The 18402-nt window shown below is 39.8% G+C and overlaps 1 protein-coding gene across 1 annotated transcript; it reads right to left on the bottom strand.

Annotated features, from left to right (window-relative positions):
* Positions 1–178: 178 nt before the first annotated feature.
* Positions 179–15526, bottom strand: mnx2b (motor neuron and pancreas homeobox 2b). Its single transcript, XM_051379116.1, has 4 exons — positions 15008–15526; positions 4280–4726; positions 2829–2989; positions 179–1396 (listed from the first exon to the last, which is right to left on the bottom strand). The coding sequence occupies exons 2-4, from the start codon at positions 4695–4697 to the stop codon at positions 974–976; spliced, it is 1002 nt and encodes a 333-aa protein (XP_051235076.1). The 5' UTR covers positions 4698–4726; positions 15008–15526; the 3' UTR covers positions 179–973.
* Positions 15527–18402: the final 2876 nt, after the last annotated feature.

Below are 18402 nucleotides of genomic sequence, written 5' to 3'. Positions count from 1 at the left end.
GTCTTGCGCACAACAACCTCATTCAACTTGTTCAAGAACAAAAAGGGGGTCAGTTTGACTTTGGGGACATTGATCTTATATCTCATTTCTGGCTGCCCTTTGTTATCACTATTTTATTGTTGTTATTTATTAACATTTGATGGGACAAACTAATCAGGAACATTAATCAAATATTCAATTTCTTCAGCTCATTCTTCATTTATTTTTTGCTGTCATTTGTTTTATTTCACAGTTACACCACAAACAAGTTTCAGATAAATGCATGTATGATTCATCTTTGCAATCATTCAAATAAATTAAGTTAATTTACATGTAAGTGACAAGAACAAATTCAGAAACACCATCAAGAACAGAAGAAACATCATTATACACACAAAATGCACAAAAGTAAATGTAATGCATGGGATGTTCTGCAAAGTATTTGCTTCAGTCTCAACAGCACCCAGCTTGTTTTACTTTGACTTCTTTTTGTCTTCATGATGCAGTGGATGCTGCACCTACTGTACATTCTCACGGTGCCTGAACGCACCACAGTTCACTTGTCGTACTTCACATCCTTCATTCTTGTAGTCGTGTGTGTGTGTGTGTGTGTGTGTGTGTGTGTGTGTGTGTGTGTGTGTGTGTTCACTGGGTGGAGCCCCTGCTGTCAGTGGATGAAGCAAAGACAAGGTGACCAGAAGGTGATGACCCATGAAAACAGCTAAATTTAGTGCGGAAATTAGCACCTTTTTTCAGCATGCAACGAAATGTACAGTACTTAGGGATGATTTTATTCACAGATAGTTTATACAGTATATTTGTGTTATAAACCTGTGTGTATCTGTGTGAATAATTAGTGACTCCAACAAATTTCCTGAATGGAACACATAATACTTCACATAACAGACCAGACAAAGTTCTTTAGGTCTGGAAATGTCTTCTCCAGTCCCCACAAACACAGACACGTCCCAGTGTAACTCCTCTGGGTGTCTTTTCACAGTCCCGCTCCGATCTTCCTGTCACCTCCTCCTACTTGCACTCCCTCCAGCTCATCATCAGAGAAAGGGCTGTGGGGATTGTAGCCAACATCAGTGCTGCGCTGCAAGAAGTCCGTGGATCGTGGCATCCCTATGCCGTTACCCATAGCAACAGGAAAACCATGCTGGGTTTCCTCCTCTTCTTCCTCCTCCTCGTCCTCCTCCTCGTCCTCTTCCTCCTCTTCTCCATCCTCCAAATCAAGATCTATTCCTCTGTCGTCTGGGTTCACAGCTTGTCTGCTCTCATCAGATTTGTCTTTGGCTGCTTTCCCTCCGCTGCGTAGTCGCTGTGCTTCAGACTGGGCCGAGGCGGTGGCCTGTTCCTTCGCCTTCCGACTGCGTTTCCACTTCATCCTCCGATTTTGGAACCAGATTTTGACCTGCCGAGATGTGACAGAGCAAAGAAATTGTGTTCAAAAGATGGCCATGTTTAGGAAATATATAGTCCAGAGGGTTTTTTTGTTATTACATCTATCATTTGCAGCAGAAGTCTAGTAGTAGAAGTAATTTTACTACTACTATTTTAAACTACCAGTACATTTTGATATATTTTAGATATTTTCTCGCATTATGTTTGCCAGTCCTGGAAGAAGGATCCCTCCTCGGTTGCTCTTTATGAGGTTCCTTCTTTTTTCCAGTTTTGCCAAAGCTGTTGTGATTGTAATATTTTATGACTTGACATGCCTTTAATAATGCTGCAAAAAATCTTACATCTTAATATTCACTTTTCGATTCACACTAAAGACCAAACAACTACAGAAGTACAAGTACAGAACCTCCAACAAAACAAACAAATTATTTGTAATTCATAAAACTTTCTTTGTTTTTCCTACTTCTTCTGTTTGGGACACAATAAAAGCAACCTGCCTTTAAACAATTAATGTACGAATGAAAAAAGAATTTTGTTGTGGTGTGGATTTGAAAGAAGTTCAAATAAATCATTATTTATGATGAAATATCATAAACAATCAACATCAACATCACCAGAGTTATGAAGGAATGTACAATGAAAATAGAAACACAAAACATAATTTCTTCATCAAATCTTACATACAGACTCTTGAAACAGATTTTATTTTTTTCAGGTAACACATTGACTCCTCCTTGTGAATCTGAGGAGACTTTTTAGCACATCTCAGTCACAGTTTGTTGGGCAATTAATCAGGTTTGAACCAGACACCAGTTTCCCAGAATGAAAATATTAAAATGTAGGCTAACTTTTAATGCGATGGCTCCGACAGTTCTAATGGACTGTTTTTACTTATTTTCAAGGTTTGTTTTTTTGTTGTGTTTTAGGATGAAATATTTTATATAAATACATTTTAAAAATGTATTCAGGATGTTATAATCATATTTCGTTTTAACTCTGACTGCGAGGAATATTTTGGGTTATTTGTCTTATGTTGTTTGTCTGGTACTCATATTTGTTGCTGCATATCTCAGCCAGGACATTGCTTAAAGAGATTTCAGTTAGCTCTCTCAGCTAAATAAAAAAGAATAAAATAAAACCACATGAATGAAAAGTCTTATACCAGCAAGAGTTACTGAATAAATGCGCCTGTTTTTATAGTTACTGAAGTATAAGTCTGTTCAAATCCAGTTATCCTGTTGGATAAATGTGCTCATGGCCTGCAGTTTGTATTCACTTTGAGTCAACATCAGCAGGAATATAATGTCTAATGTTCAGTCTACTTTGTCTTTTTGGAGTATTCATTGCAATGGGTTCTCCCCTCATTCTTGTTTCTGTGAATGACCTTTATTGTTTTCCCTTGAAATGAACCTTTTGGTTTGTGAAGTGCTGGTCTCTCTTACCTGTGTTTCAGTCAGCATGAGTGAGGTGGCCACTTCGAAGCGCTTGGGTCTGGACAGGTACTTGTTGAGCTTAAACTGGTTCTCCAGCTCCAGCAGCTGCTGACTGGTGAAGGCGGTGCGTGGCCTCCGGCACTTCCCTAACAAACCAGACTGAGGGCCCGCTGGAGGAGGAGGAAGAGCAAAGTTTATTTTATGAGAACTTTCATCTTATTTAATTTCAGCCTATAGAGCCTCATTGATCTACTTTTTAGTTGAAGATTTTTATTTAAAAACTAAAACTTTAAAACATGTGGCCTTTTACAGGAGAATCAAGTCTTAAATGTGTCTGAAGTGTTTGGCCAATAACTGCCACTGTCTTATTTATATAATGCCAAGGACATGGGAAGTTCAATGGAATTTTGTGGGTGGGAACAGGCACACATGTGCCCGCACTCTCTGGCCATCATTAACTATAATAGCTTTACTCCAGTTTATTGTTGACGGGGGGACATGGCAGAAGAAGGCGCAGAGGCCATAAAAACACAGGCATGCCATTAACTTAATGAAAATTCAATGAAGGCTTTTGGGATTTTATTGATGAACTACAGAACGTTTTAGGTGTTTGTTTATAGTTTCTTCATCACACAAAGACAATTTTCATCGGGTTGGCGTTTATAGAGGAATAAATGGGCCAAAATTAAAATATGACACACAGATGCGCAGTAAAACTACGCCAGTGTACTGAACGGGACAACGTGTGGCTGTTATTAATGCAAAATAATATATGTAAATCTCCGGTGTTTTGGAGACAATATTATACAAAGCATGTCTTGAAAGACTTTGAAAGACAAAACTAGGTTGTAAATTATAATTATACTGACTGTGTAATTAATTTAGGACAGGGTGCTTTTTTCTGTTTGAATAAAGAAAACTGTGTCTAATCTCGGACATCGTCAAAATATTAATGTTTAATTTAAAAGAAAAAATCTGAATCATAGAAATAAGATTTAGAATTTTTTTTTAGAAAAAAATAAATCGAATAGCCTATAATATAATTTAAATACTAAATCAGCTATAAATATAATGATGAATTGGGCCTATTATCGACCATAATAATAATAATCATCATCAGCATCATCAGCATCACCATCATCATCTAAACAGAACAAGTCGAGCTGTAAAATGAAACTTAACTTCATGTCTTTCATGCCATTATCAGTGAGTGTGTTAAAATGGTTTACGACACTTCAGCGGTTGTTCAGAAATCTACCCGCCTGATTTAATCCTCTCCCTTCCTGTAAACTGATAACGGAAAACAATTGACAATTGACTGAATTCTGTCTGTCCTTGAATTATTTGAAAACAATACAATTGCACCTGTCAATTCTTATTCATTTGGATTTGAAAGTTTTGGTTTTAACGTTTGAATATGTTGGACCTATTATAACAGAATCTTATCCGATCATACTCACAGCTGTAATCTGGCAGTCGAGGCAGCATGATCCCTGCGCGGATCCAGTGCTCCAGGGGCAGAGATCCCGCCATGGCAGCCGCCTTCAGGTGCTCTGGGTAAGTCTGTGTGAGCTGTGTGAAGCCGGTGTATGCGAAGGCGGGGTGCTGCCCACCTAACGCCGATAATGGGTACATGGGTGCAGGATACATGCCGGGAATCGAAGCGAGTCCTGGATGCGGGAGATTTAGGATACCCGGTTTGGGGATTATTCCGGTCTGAAGTTGTGCGGCCCGCGGAGACGGGGTGTCCGCTCGGCGGCAGGAGACCGGGCTGTCTGCGGGGCTGTCGCTGTTCAGACCCGGGGAGAGGTCTCGGCTCCTCCGGTTGGTCTCATCGGCGAGCAGGGCGTCAATTCTGAAGTTTCTCGATTTCTCCATGGCGGCTTCCCTCAGGTGGACTGCAGAGTCTTTTTACAAAAACAAACGCGTCAAGCTTGGCGGGTGCGCACCTGTGCCGTGCGTCAGCGCGCAGACAGCGGAGCCTCTTCCAGTCACAAACTCATATGTTCTCCTTATCTTTTGCACAAAGTTGTATGCTATTCAGAAAAATTACCATTAATACATTATCAGCTTGTATCCTAACGACTCGGCTTATTTCCCTAGAAATACTTTTTTTTTTTTGACAGACTCTAAATCACAGACGCTTGCATGTGCGTCCCTCCATCTATTTCCTTGAATTACACCACGTGTCACTCGGCAACATTGCGTCCGCTCTGGTGTTTAACACTAACTTCACAAACAACAGAGGTATGTGTCTCCACTCCATCAGCCGTCCTTCTCCACCCCTGCAGGCCGGACGGTGTGAGCTGGGATTGGCTGAAGGCTGAGCTGCTCTGACGGGCCTCTAATCAGCTAATTACTCGCTCGTTTCTCCCCCCAGAAAGCATTCAGAGTGAGGTAATGTCCAACCCTTGTCCCGCCTGCAAACACCTTCAACTGCATCAAAGAGCGGAGGTACATTAGAAGATTAGGCAATTGTATTTTCAGTATCTATCTTACTGCCAGCTCCTCACACTCACCACAGATTGCGGCTACCATGCCATAAACAAAGAACTATATACACCGCTTTGATTGTCCGAACTAATTATCAGTGCTGCAAACATCCTCCACACCTCAGCACCAAATATTGGTTGTTTTTCAGCAGTTTTAAGATTATTGGGTACTTCTGATTAAAAAAAAGTGTCCACTCTAGTATTTAAATCATTAATATTAATGGCTTGCTTCATTCTCATACTAAGGCCATAGCAATGCCATTAAATTTAACGATCAAGAACAGCACACAAATCGTATAAAAGTGTAATGACTTGGCAGAAGAGGCTATAAGTTAATTGGCTCTCTGCTTAAGGTGAACTAATGCCAATTTAAGCCTGAAAAGCGGAGGTGCATCAGCTGAAGTGGAGTCTGTCTTATTCTTTTCAACGTGGCTGGAGGTCTGTCAGTTGAATCTGATTTGTGATTTCACTGACAAAAATAAAACCTTGTAAAAAGTAATAGTCTAAAAACCTCGTCTAATTATGCTGCAAACACCGTTTTAGGTAATGCTCCTTCTTTTGAAACCGAATTCATTTTATACTGAGAATCTGCATGTTAGGGCCAACACACTAATTCTCATCACATTTAGGGTTAAACTTTATGTAAAAGGAAAAACTAGACTCTTTAAAGACCTAAACGAAACGTCGTTTTTTTTAGTAAACTTAATGCTGACTAATACCCCTCACCCCAAAAACAAACAAACAAACAAACAAACAGAAAAAGCCTGTTGGCATAATTGTCGTGCAGATTTTAAAGTTTAGTTATAGGCAAAAATGTCATTTATGTCTAAATTCTGTTTCAGAGACTTCTAGTCTGGTGATGAAATGCGGAATCTTTTATTTATTTATGATTTACTTTATTGCTGGCCTAAAATAAAACTGTACATGCTGAGCATAAAACTGCAGACTTGGAAGGGCAACCACCATTTGTACGTTTTTAGTTCTGGGATGTACAAAAAAAGAAATAAAATGGAGGACCTGACCTCAATGTCCTCAGGCCCTGAATGTGCGAGACATCCTCTATTGCATGACTTCATTGTATCACCTGTCCACCACATTACACAACAGAGCTGAAACAATTAAATCACCAAAGAATTAATCAGCAACAATTCTGATAATGCTTTGAGTGGGCTTTAAATGTAAAATGGCACAAATTCAGTGGTTCCATCTTCTTACATGTGAATGTCTATGATACCACCTTGAACTTTAGGAACTTAGATGGGAATCTTTCACCAAATAATTTATAATCATCAGAATTAATTAATATTGAAAATAAGTTTATTGCAGCCATATCAGACAATATTCACCATGATGGTTAAATCATCCTTCTAGAAATGAACGTCTAACCCAGAGATAAATAAAGCTGGTGTTTGGTCTAAAAGATTTTAATTCAATAACTTTTTACCAGTTTTTAAGTTCACGAGCAGCCAAACCCCTGCAGCAGCACACAGCCTGTGCAGATGTGTTAGTTTTAGGTGTCACAGTGTTACAGACTGCAGCCTCCACCCAAACACCTCTAAATCGTGTATCTAAGGGAATTGAAATCCATTCTGCAGATATGAATAAAACAGAATCTGTTCAAACCCCCCCCGCCCCACACACACACACACAACTGGCGTGTGTGTGTGCGCGCGCGCGTGCAGTTGACCTCCAGAAGATTGGAGCGGTCTTGCAGGTCCGCCCACCTCTCTCTCTCTCTCTTCCTCCTTCACCATTGTGGCTCTATGTCTCTCACCCTCGGCTCTCTATCAGGCAGATTACCGCCTGTCTCCGGCGCTGATATAGAGGTAATTTGCTCCAGGGAAATCAGCGCTGCTTTCTGCCTGTTTCTCTCAACCTTTCCCCCCACTGCAAAGCCTCGTTTCCTTTGCTTTTATGATTTGAAAGTAATTTAAATAGCCAGGCCACGGGTAAATCCGTCACCCGGGCCTGTTGACAGAGGTGCACAAATGAAATTGAATCGGTGCCTGAAACTGCGCCAGTGTCAAACGCCTCTGCACACTGTTGTTCTCCTTGAGGAAATCAAATAGTGCTGTGTGTGTGCATGTAAGGTGTGTTAGTCCAATATTAGCCGTTTTTATATTAATTAAATGCATATCATATTAAGGCTACTTAGGTCAGACAACCAACAACATCATCTGTTTGCAGGATGGTGCCCAACTTTAAATAATACAAACTTATAAAGCAAGCAAACAAGTTAGGGAAGTTAGTAAATGAATAAATAATAAACCAGAAGGTTGGAGAGTGCAGATCTCCACCAAAGTGTTCTGTTATAGTGATGTTTGAGGTGGCTGGTTGTTATGTTTAGTTGTATGTCTGGTACACATTCACTTTGATTAGGATGGGTTCATGCATGGTGTTACAACTGACCTATCTTGCAATGTTAACAAAAGTAAAGAAGAAAAACCCAATTTCGTGTTCCCTGGGTTCCTCTTTGGTGTGAGCTACACCCTTCCACCAAGTTTCATAAAAATCAGGCTTGTAGTTTTTCCGTAATCCTGCTGACAGACACACAAACAAACAGAAGGGCAGGGGGTAACAAATAAAAGCTGATTTTTGGATGTTTTTGTGACAAACAATGTGAGCTGCAGGGCCAAACAATTGCGTATAGGCTACAGGCCTAATGCAAAACCAGTCTTAGTTGATACTGAACTTCAGCGTTGATAATTGTGAAACATTTTCAATTCATCAAATTGTAACTCAAATAATGCCAGGAATTTTGGGTGCCCAGGACAGTTGTCCACTTTACCTAGTTAGAAACCCAGCCTCCAGGTCCACTGAGCAAGATAAAACATTTATCTTTCCTACCTTTCTGCGCGGTACAGGTGTAATCCTTTTCCTAGTGAGTCTGCTAGTATAATATAGCCCTAGTCCACGAAGGCCATTTCACTTTGAGATATTTATAGTTTGACATTACAAAGATATCCGAGTCATGTAAGCAGTGACAGTGTCTGTTGGTCCACCACTTGAAATACTGACTGAAATATTTCAACGGCTATTGGATGGATTGCAACTTTTCACTTTTCATTTAGTGCCATCGTCAGATCAAAATGATATTTGTCGCACACTTTGGTTTATACCTGCAAAACTAGATTCACACCAGCCTCAGCTGCACTTAGCTTATGTTAGCATGCTAACAACTAAGATGGTGATTGGTAAACATTATACCGGATAAACATCATTGCATTGCCATTGTGAGTGTGATGTTAGCATGTTGACGTTAGCATTTAGCTCAAAGCACTGTTATGCCTAAGTATAGCCTCACAGTCTTGTTTTCCTTTTACTTCACACACAGGCTACAAATAGCAGAGATAGTAATGTGATCGTATATTGATCCATTAGGGAAAAACCTTTCAGAGGTCAGGGTCAGCTACAATACGACGAGTACAATTTACTGTGTGGCTGACGGGCACTTCAGCAGTGTGGATGATGCTTCCAACTGAGACAGAAAAGCAACAGCAAGATGAATCATCAGATGGATTATCTGATTGCATTGATCTCAGTTAACATTGTATCTGACGACCCTAAACTCTCATTGCCTCCTTTCTCTTTCACTGTCACACATGTCCTCGCATGCACATGCCCTCTTGAACCCTTCGCAGAACTCTCGAGATGCAGCGCACACCCTCCACACCGTGAGAGGACAATTGGTTCAAAGAGGCCGCCGGCCCTTGACGTTGCACTACAAAGCCAGGGTTTATCGACGAGTTATGCGTCAGTGAACTTAGCGGCCAACAGGAGTTTACTGAAACATTAAAGAGCTTATCAGCAATTACAGGCATATTTTTCAATCATTACCACAGCTCTGAGACAGCTTGCCTTGTCCCACAACTAATCCAGGTGCTCTCTGTGTGCTGGCTCAGTCAGCACGTTATTGACTCCCATTGGGTCACTGATCCTTGCTGATTTATTTAACCTACTGATAAGACCCTTCACGCTGTTGATAGATGAGAAAGTTCAGGAGCTGAAATTAAGCAAATAAAGAGCTTCTACAGATTTTTAGTTTGATAACATGCATGATATGACAACAGGTCAACACCATGCAATGGATCATGAAAGATACAGATCCCTGAGTTACTATCATTTATACACTGTTAGGTAGCTACATAGAAGATAATGTTCCAGGTGTGTTGATAAATGCTGGTTCAACGTGCTTTGGTTCTTGTTTGTTTGTGCGTGCACATTCCTGTATCTGTTATTACTTCAGGCTTATTGTGACGCTGTCGATCAGCAGCAGTTTTCCCACCGGGCCTGGAGTACGAGGTCCGGACTGCGGCTGTGATAAATGATACGGGTGCACAATGGGCTTTCTATGAAGTAAAAATCAGCTCTCCATACCACTGGTAATTAGACTAATTCCCACAATGTTAAAGGCAGACAATAAATCAGCTCGCTTTCTGCCAGACCTTGAGACCAAAATTAATGTTGTCTCATTAAGAAGATAAAAGTAATTTATTAGAGTTTTACTTCTACTTCTCAGTCTCTGTACCCAACATTTATTAACCAATATTGAGCTTTGCCATATGACATCTAGCCCACTGGATGTGAATCTCCCTTTGTCTGTGTTTCCTACTTTGGCCCGTTCCCACTCTTTACGCTCATCAGGTGCGTATCAGCACTTTCAGGAACTGCTGGTAGAGAGAAAATTAAGTTGTTTGCTGAGCCTGGAATTCATGTCATTAGTCGAGTTTTTTCTTTTTTTTTTTTTTTCCCAGTTGCTCAGGAAAAGATACTAGCATAGCAATGTAAATATAATGTTAATGTCAAGAACTAAAACGATGCCCAAGGACATTAATGCCAGGCTATTTATCCCAGCATGTAGAGCTAGCAGATCTCTTTTTACAGAGTTCATGCTCCAGAATACATCCATTCCAGCATTCATATTGTTCAGACCGAGCGTCCAAATGGGAAAAAAAACGTTCACGTCAGCCTCCAAGTTGTAATTCCAAGTCAGAGATATCAGGTATCACACTACGTATTGCTTTTTGAACAAATTCCAAATAAGATCAAGTCCAAACCCCCAAGCCCCCTGCAAGACCTTAATTGGCCATATATTGCCTCAGGCCTGGGGCGTGTTCACATTTGATCTTTCAGTGGCAGAACAGAGCCAAGTGTCCTGACACTCAGCTACAAATTGGCCTGACTTACTTGAGTTAATTCATTAAGACCTTTAATTCCAACTGAGAATCCCAAAGTCCAACAAATGCTGCTGAAGCATCGAGAGTCCGAAGGGGGTCAGAACAACATATTTTACTTTTCTCAGTTAGCTGTTTGAAACCTTAACTGCTGGTTGTGGATCATTTAGTTAACATGTCAATAGTTACAGAGATTTAACACAAAGAAAATTAAGCACCATTAAATCTTCCATTGTGCACTTTCAAAGATGTATGACTTAAGCTTCTGACTATATTGAATTGGATAAATTAAGAACTCTTCATATATGAATCATATGTCTACAAGAAGCTTCAAATAAACCCCCACAGTGTATTGCATGCTTTTGACTGTGTGATAGTTGTGATACTTACCCCTAGCTTTTAGGTTTGGGAACACTTTGTCACTAAAGCTCTTGATCTAATTATATAAAGATATCTAAATAAATATATTATTGCTAGAAAAGTTAAAAGTTTGTTTTAATCTAATGACAGATCGTCTGATCTGTATAGCTCCCTTGCATCTTTCAGATATAATCTTAGCTAATCAATCGCAGCTTAATAAAGTCGTCACATTTGATAAAACCACAATAGAGGCAGAACAAATAAAACAGCACGGGTTCAGAGTCTGCTTAAGATCTAAATTGGGAAATTCCAACCTTGCGACTCTCCAATCTCTTTCCCAGCTCACCTGTTTATTTTTTCCACACTGGAAACAAAAGCTTCCTTTCAATGTAATCCAGTCCAGTGTGAGTTTTATGACCATTTAATGGGTCCTTCCATCGAACAGCCCTGTGTTTTACTATCACCCATACAAGGGCCCCATTGTGCATAGACATGGGAAGATAGGAGATAAATACAGCTTATCAGCCACAACAACACATCATTACTTTCACCCTGCTATCTCACTGTCCCTCTCCACCATGCATTATCTGACCACTTATGAGGACATTCAGAGCCATCAAGTGCTTTGAAGATCTCCGCCAATTGGCTGTTTGCTCTCTCTGTTTCTCCATTTCTGCAGATCAACTCAGTTTTAATTGTGAAGAGTGTTAAATACAGCATCTTGCAGTCTACTTTGCGCAATACTTTGGTGTCTAGAATGACATCTAAATCTGCATCTAATTGCTACCTTAGGGATGAGGCTTATTGCTCATGATAGCATGTCTTCTGCCATGCTTTCCGCTGTGAGGAAATAGCCCACTGCCATTAGCACTCAGGTAATGTCTTCTTATTGCCCAATTTACTCGCTACTCGCACTAACCAAAGGTTATGGAGGGGAGAAGGACAGGCCAGCAGTGAAAGATAGTGAGAGAAAGACACAGGCAGGTGTAGGGGTTGTCTCAACTGAATAATACTGCAGGTGATATTGCAGAGAGAAATTACGCAGAATCCACAGCTTTTAAATCCAGTGCTTTCTTATTTTGTTTTAACAGAATATGTGACTTCTTGTTCAGACAGCTGACACCTAACCCACTATCGACTTGTGCAGGTAAGAAGATAAAAACGAAAGCTCTGGGCAGAAAAAGAACTGACAGGTGCTGATTCTGAGGACGGTAATCCACCCGTATGTTTAAGGCGGCTGTAGAGTCTCAGCCTTGTTTAATTTTCAGTTTGAGGACAAACAGTCCAGACAAGATTAGTTGTTACCATGACCCACATATTTCTTTTAGAGTTAATCATACTGTGTACCACATGCACACAAACTTTTTGCCAAATAAATCTTTTCTGTTACTTCCGTTGTTAAGAGCTATGTATGACGGGCCATGCAGATTAGAAAACAAATTCATCAGGCAAATTTTTTAAGAAAATGTATCTCTTTGTGTTAATGCTAGAAGTGCCACCTCCAATCAGGTAATTTCTGTTAGGACGGAGTCAATATTCCAAAAATTTAAATGAATTGATCAGTCACTTGACTTTGTCAATAGATTAATGGTGTGCTGTTAAGATTTGTCAATCTATGAAGTTATGGCAGAGGTAAATCACAGCATTGTGGTGTATTTTAATGGCTCTCAATTGATCAAAACGTCATCAGAGGTGTGACAAAGTGTGGTCAGTCCGGCTCCTTCGGCAACAGAGCCCTGATGAAGTGACAAAACAGTCAAAATACCCTCACAGAGTACCAACAGATCTCTTTTCATTTAGCTTAGAATATTTCACATGTGACAAAATGAGAAATACAGATCAGATCTAAATGAGTTAGCCCTTTTTACTTTAATGACTTCAGATAACAGTGCAATATCAAGTAATAGTGTCCAGTCCTGCGAGTTTTCACTTGAAGGAACAATGAAAGTTTTTAAGTGGTTGAAATACACCCTTATCTGCCTCATTTATTCATTCACTTACTCGTCTTTTCTTCACTCCTTGTTCATTATATTTGTTCTATTTATGGCTACAAGGGTAGAAAGGTCAGGGAAGTCATACCTCTCTGTCAGTGTGCTAATTGGTTTGAATAAGTGGCCACTCCTCCAAATAAACTATGCATGTTCAACCTTTAAGGAAGCGTAAATCAGTTTTTGTCAGCCTGTCACAAATAACTAAGGATAAATTCCCCACCTCACTTGGATTCAAAATGTCCTTTTCAGCTGTCAAACCTTTTGTCAAATATGTGCTTGTTTTGTAACAGTACAGAAAAACAAAGGTTCTACATGTATTTGTTTTTTGTTTTTTTTAAATCACCAAGATTTATAAAGACAAAAATGTTAAGTGAAGATTAACTGGTGAATTTGATAAACCATTCAAATTGTGTCAAACTGAGTCTCTGAAATACTGTGCATTTCCAGAAACCCCTCTTGTACTGGCAATTTCCTCTGAGAATGGGTTGACATCAGAGGTTCTGCTCCTGAAGTTTTTCTGTGATAGCTGGAGGAACTACCCCATTCATGGGACTCCTCTCCTGTGGGGTACCCAAAGGTCTATTTTCTTCTGTTTTTTAAGGGGTCAGACTTATTGGGTGGTTGAACAGTGTCAGAACTAGAGGTAAGAAGGAAGAAGGGGTTTTGTGCCTCCTCTCACTGGTTGCCTGTACGTTTTAGAATACATTTTAAAGATTTTACATTTGCTATTTAGGGCTTACAGGCTCAAGTCCCCAGCCAAATTAGGTCCGATGTTTCTACAGTAGCCCAGAACAAACAAACCAAACACTGGCTCTAGATAGGGCAGTTTCACAGCCACAATAGTTTCTCCTTTGCGCTTGTAAGGGTGAAGCGAGGGAGTTGGAATCTGCAACTTCACCAGTAGATGCCACTAAATACTATACAGGTCCTTTAAGCCCTGAATCCTCACAGACTCTGTCGACATCACCTGTAAGTGTGAGAGGCTGTAAGCGCCTTAAATGGGACAGCACTTTGCAGCATCAGTGACATATTTGAAAACACTTCTCAAAACATATTTTAAAAAAGCCTATTATTAATTCTAGTACACTGTTGTCAACATGTCTTATCTGTTTTATTATTAGTATTCATCTTTATTGTTTGGGGTTTTACTTCATTTTACATACAATTGTGGGTTTGGGACTATTTTTATTATTTTTTTTATTTTTTACTTTCTTCAGGGCCAAGGCACTAAGTGGACCGACTGCCTGATCGGACGAGAGGTAACGGTCAAATAATCAGTTTACTTGCTTTTGTCAAAACAACATCATACACTTACCAATGAACTTATTTTTTCTTGTAGTTGTTCCTCCCACGTTTGTTTACCATTTTCATTTACCATCTTCAATCGGTAGCCCAATTTGACAGCGGGACAGCCCAAAGCCCTCACAGATTTACTGGAACGTACATCTGTTAGTGTGGCGATTGGGCCTTACAGATTTTTTTTAATTCCCTACTGGTATTCTTTATCATCTGTTTTAATATTCATTTTATGATTCTAACTAAGTTTCTATATAACTTACGTTAACATCCTCTTTCCAGATGTCCCAGAATGATTCTGAGGGAAACATTTCTACACCTCCCATATTTATATAGCCAAATCTCTTGTTTATTGACATTTGGCTTTGTTCAAATATCCTTATGAGATTAGCACTGTTTGGGATATTCTGTTTGCTTTTGGTGAACTGACGTGTGTTGAGTTTCAGGAAATGTTCCACATGTGCCAAGCCGGGACTGGCTCAAAGTGAGCTATCTGAGAAATCAGCAATTCCATAATTGGCCATTCTGTCAGAGGTTCTGACAAGCTGATATGATGAAGAGGTCACTAAGTGATTTGTCTCCTGCTCTGTCTCACACTATGCCCAACACAAAACGTCTGTCACTAATTAGAACATCCACTGTGTCACATCCAAGCGCCACAAGCAAAGTACATGCCAGTATATGCAGCTAAAAGAGACTTTCTTCCCAGGAGTAAAATTATAGAATAAGTCATTTCAGCAAATGCTCCAAAACAACATTTGTTTATGTTCAAGTGACATCTTCTTTGGCACATGTGGCAATTATTATTATGACTCTTGTCCATCTGAGGCAAGGAAGGAGGTCAGGTGTTGTTTGTATAGAGCAAATCAACCCACCTTGCTGCAGTCATGTACAGGTACAACAGGGTATACATCTGACCACACCCAACCAAACCCATCAGTGATGCCGAATGACATGGGCCGCAGTAAAATCTGTTCAACAATGCAAAAACAAACAACACACAACAACAAACAAGGACACACAAGAGTAACAATGAAAACAAACTCAAATAAATTAAGGTTATTTAGTGTCTAGAAAAGGACCTTTCCCCTGATGGGGTATTCCATTTATGTGCTGCTTTAATTAAAAATGCAGATTGACTGAGATCAGATTTTCTTAGGGGGATAATGCAGTTTTCCTCTTGTGACTCCTCTTGAGATATGTTTGTATTTATACAATGAGTGGGAAAGAAGCCATGCCATGAATAATCTGAGAGATGAGACATATATTTACATGCTTGATCAGGTTTCCCCATTTCAGAAGGTTATATCTTTCCAGCATGACAGTGTTATCAACTTGTTAAACAGAAGCTTGGTTCCTTCTTTTCAACCAGTGAAGGAAGTGAAACACTGCTTTTTAGTCATCTTTCTAAAGTCTAAATATGGGAGAGCTGCCTTGTTCAATGGGATATTAATCATCTTATTTAAAGAAAACCTAGATCATATCTGTGGTGGTGAACCTCCCGGTCAACAGGTGTTTCACCCTGTCCTGAGAAAGTCCCCTGTAGTATGAGGTGCTCGATTTTTTCCCCCATAGCTAACTGAAGTTAAAATGTCATTAAAGGTTTGGCCGAGTTGCCATCGAGTGAGTTCAGTTTTGCATTCTGGTTGGGTTTATTGTTGTACGATGCCTTATGGAAATGTATTGTGGTATTTCAAATTATGAGGGAAAATAAAACTACTGTCTACAAGTCTTACCATTAAATATTACTATGTCTGTATTTGGTATTAAATATACTATGTTTGTCCCCTCTAACATTTTCAAAACTAAATGTATTTGCCTTTAATGTCCTTCATTGTCCTCTCTCTTTTCTTGCAGCGGCTCCCTCTCCTACGCTCCCCTCAGTTCCCCCTCCCGCCTGCCCTGACAATGCTGCATTATGGAAATAAATTGTTCCATTAGGTGCATTGTGTTCTGTCATCAGGCCAACCACACTGGGTTATTAATGGACACGGCCTCTGCTTTGATTAAGACTGAAGATTTATGAAAAAACACACACTGGTGGCGTATCAACCAACATGCTTTCCTTCACTGAGGTGTGTTCACACAGAGATACACTTACAGGAAGTATGTAGTCTATAATTTGACAGATAAAGGACATTTATATAATTTATCTTTTGGACACGCTGATATTCACAATGGCAAAGACATGCAGTAACCACACTACTCTCAAGTGAAGTCATTTAAATTAGACGATCAAGAATTCATATAGGAAACATATATTTACATCACTGTGGTCTGTGTTACTGTATATTAAAGAATGATGGCCATCCAGAATGCATGATAAACGAGATTAAGAGTCGACACCAATATTAACCCTTTTTCCACCAACAGGTGAAAGGTTCTGTTCTGGTTTGCGCACCTAATTTTGAACCATTTCATCCCAAAATAAATTGGTTTGGAACCCAAATAGCAGGTTTTTCTTGACCTTAAGTGTGAACTGAAGTGGGGGTGGCATATTGTTCATTGTGCAACGCCTTTCGTTGATGACGCGTCCTTGACCACAATGGTTCCGCCCAAAACTGGTGGAAAAGGCACAACCGTGCTTCGAGCTAAATGCTAATGTCAGCATGCTAACAAGCTCACAATGACAATGCTAACATGATGATAGTGAGTAGGTGTCATGTTTATGTTGAAATTAGTTAACATTAATCTCAAATTACAGCTGAGGTTGTAATGCCATTAGTTTTACAGTTATTTGGTCATAAAGCAAATTATTGGACAATACTAATTATGACCTGATGGTGGCACTAAATAAAAAATCAGGGGATCACCAAAGACAGTAGGGTTAACCTTTTAATGGCCATTTATGTCTGTATTAAATTTCAGAGCAATCCATCGAATAGTTGTTGGATAGAGAACAGAAGGGATGCCAATTCCATCTCTATATTTAAGATGAGGAAGTGATTGTGTTTAGGAGAGCTCGCCGTTGGACACATAGCCAGGTACAATCACATTACATCCGACGTGATAGTGGCTTCAAATTCAACAATGAACCAACATTTAACAAGCGATCAGTTAGGCTTCTGCAAACTTGATGTCGCTGTTACAATGTATTTGAGTGCGTCAGAACAGTGTGTAGACCATACAGGCAATTTCAACATCTGTATATACTTCACCCATTTTGTTAGTATCATACAGGCCTTAGTCATTCCCTCTCTAGAACACAGGTGTGTGTGTGTGTGTGTTGTGTGTGTGTGGTGTTTGTGTGTGTGTGAATGATCCCATTTATCAGGCCAGTTAACCCTTGGCGGCATGTAGTAATGCAGAGCAGGAGACCAGAGGGGGATGCAGGCACTCGCTCTAATTAAATCCCCCTTCCACCTACACAGACTGCCTCCCCTCCTCCGGCAGGACAGACACTGACCTTCCAACCCGACCTCCCCTCCTGCTGCCTGCATCTCGCACCTCAGCTCTGCAAACAGCAAAGTGACACATGGAAACAGCTTTCTGTTCTAATGGGAGTTTAGACCTCAATCTTTAATGTCACTTACAGGCCACAAAAAAATGACTGATATGACTGATATAAATTAAATCAAGCTAATTTGTCATATCACAGTGTGCTTAATGAAAGACAGTTCTTGTCAATCACTGATCAGTTAATGCATGAAGAGAAATTATGTTTAATTAATACCAATACTATGCTGATTCCAGTGCGTGAGATTTAGTGGCATTCTATGCTAACGAAAACATACACAACAACACATGCCAATAGATCCTCCTAAATGTTACACACTGGACTTTTAAGATTACGATGCTTCACAGCACATGTCAACATAAATCCTAAACCATAAATCTAGTCTGATACTGTGTAAGGAGTGGACATCGATGTGATCATCTGCTTCTCAGTTTCAGTTACAAACAGCAAATAAATCCATTCAAATTCGAAGGGGCAAAAGGAACATTGTGGTCAGCTGTGTAATACTCTTCGCACATTGATCGATTTGAGTTTTTTTTTATTGTTATAACCATATTTGCTTTCCCAGGGCTGTTGAGCTAATCAACATATGGTGATGATGCTTTTCCCCTTTCAACTATGAATGCCCTCTCTGAGCTGTTGACCTTTTATAATCCAGCCTGTTTTCAGTGTAAATGACATATGATCTTAATGCTGACTCAAAATAAATGTGTCCTTCCTTTACTTTTGAAGTAATGACAGTGAATAAAGTGGCATTAATGTGTTTGCACTGGTATGAAGGAGCACAGCTGGCTTTTGTGTGGCACGCTGGGT

This window comes from Dicentrarchus labrax, unplaced genomic scaffold, assembly GCF_905237075.1.
Source record: "Dicentrarchus labrax unplaced genomic scaffold, dlabrax2021, whole genome shotgun sequence".
NCBI classification, from domain to species: domain Eukaryota; kingdom Metazoa; phylum Chordata; class Actinopteri; family Moronidae; genus Dicentrarchus; species Dicentrarchus labrax.
The sequence above is the reverse complement of the archived record's forward strand: the minus strand, read 5'-3'. Positions and strand labels throughout refer to the sequence as shown.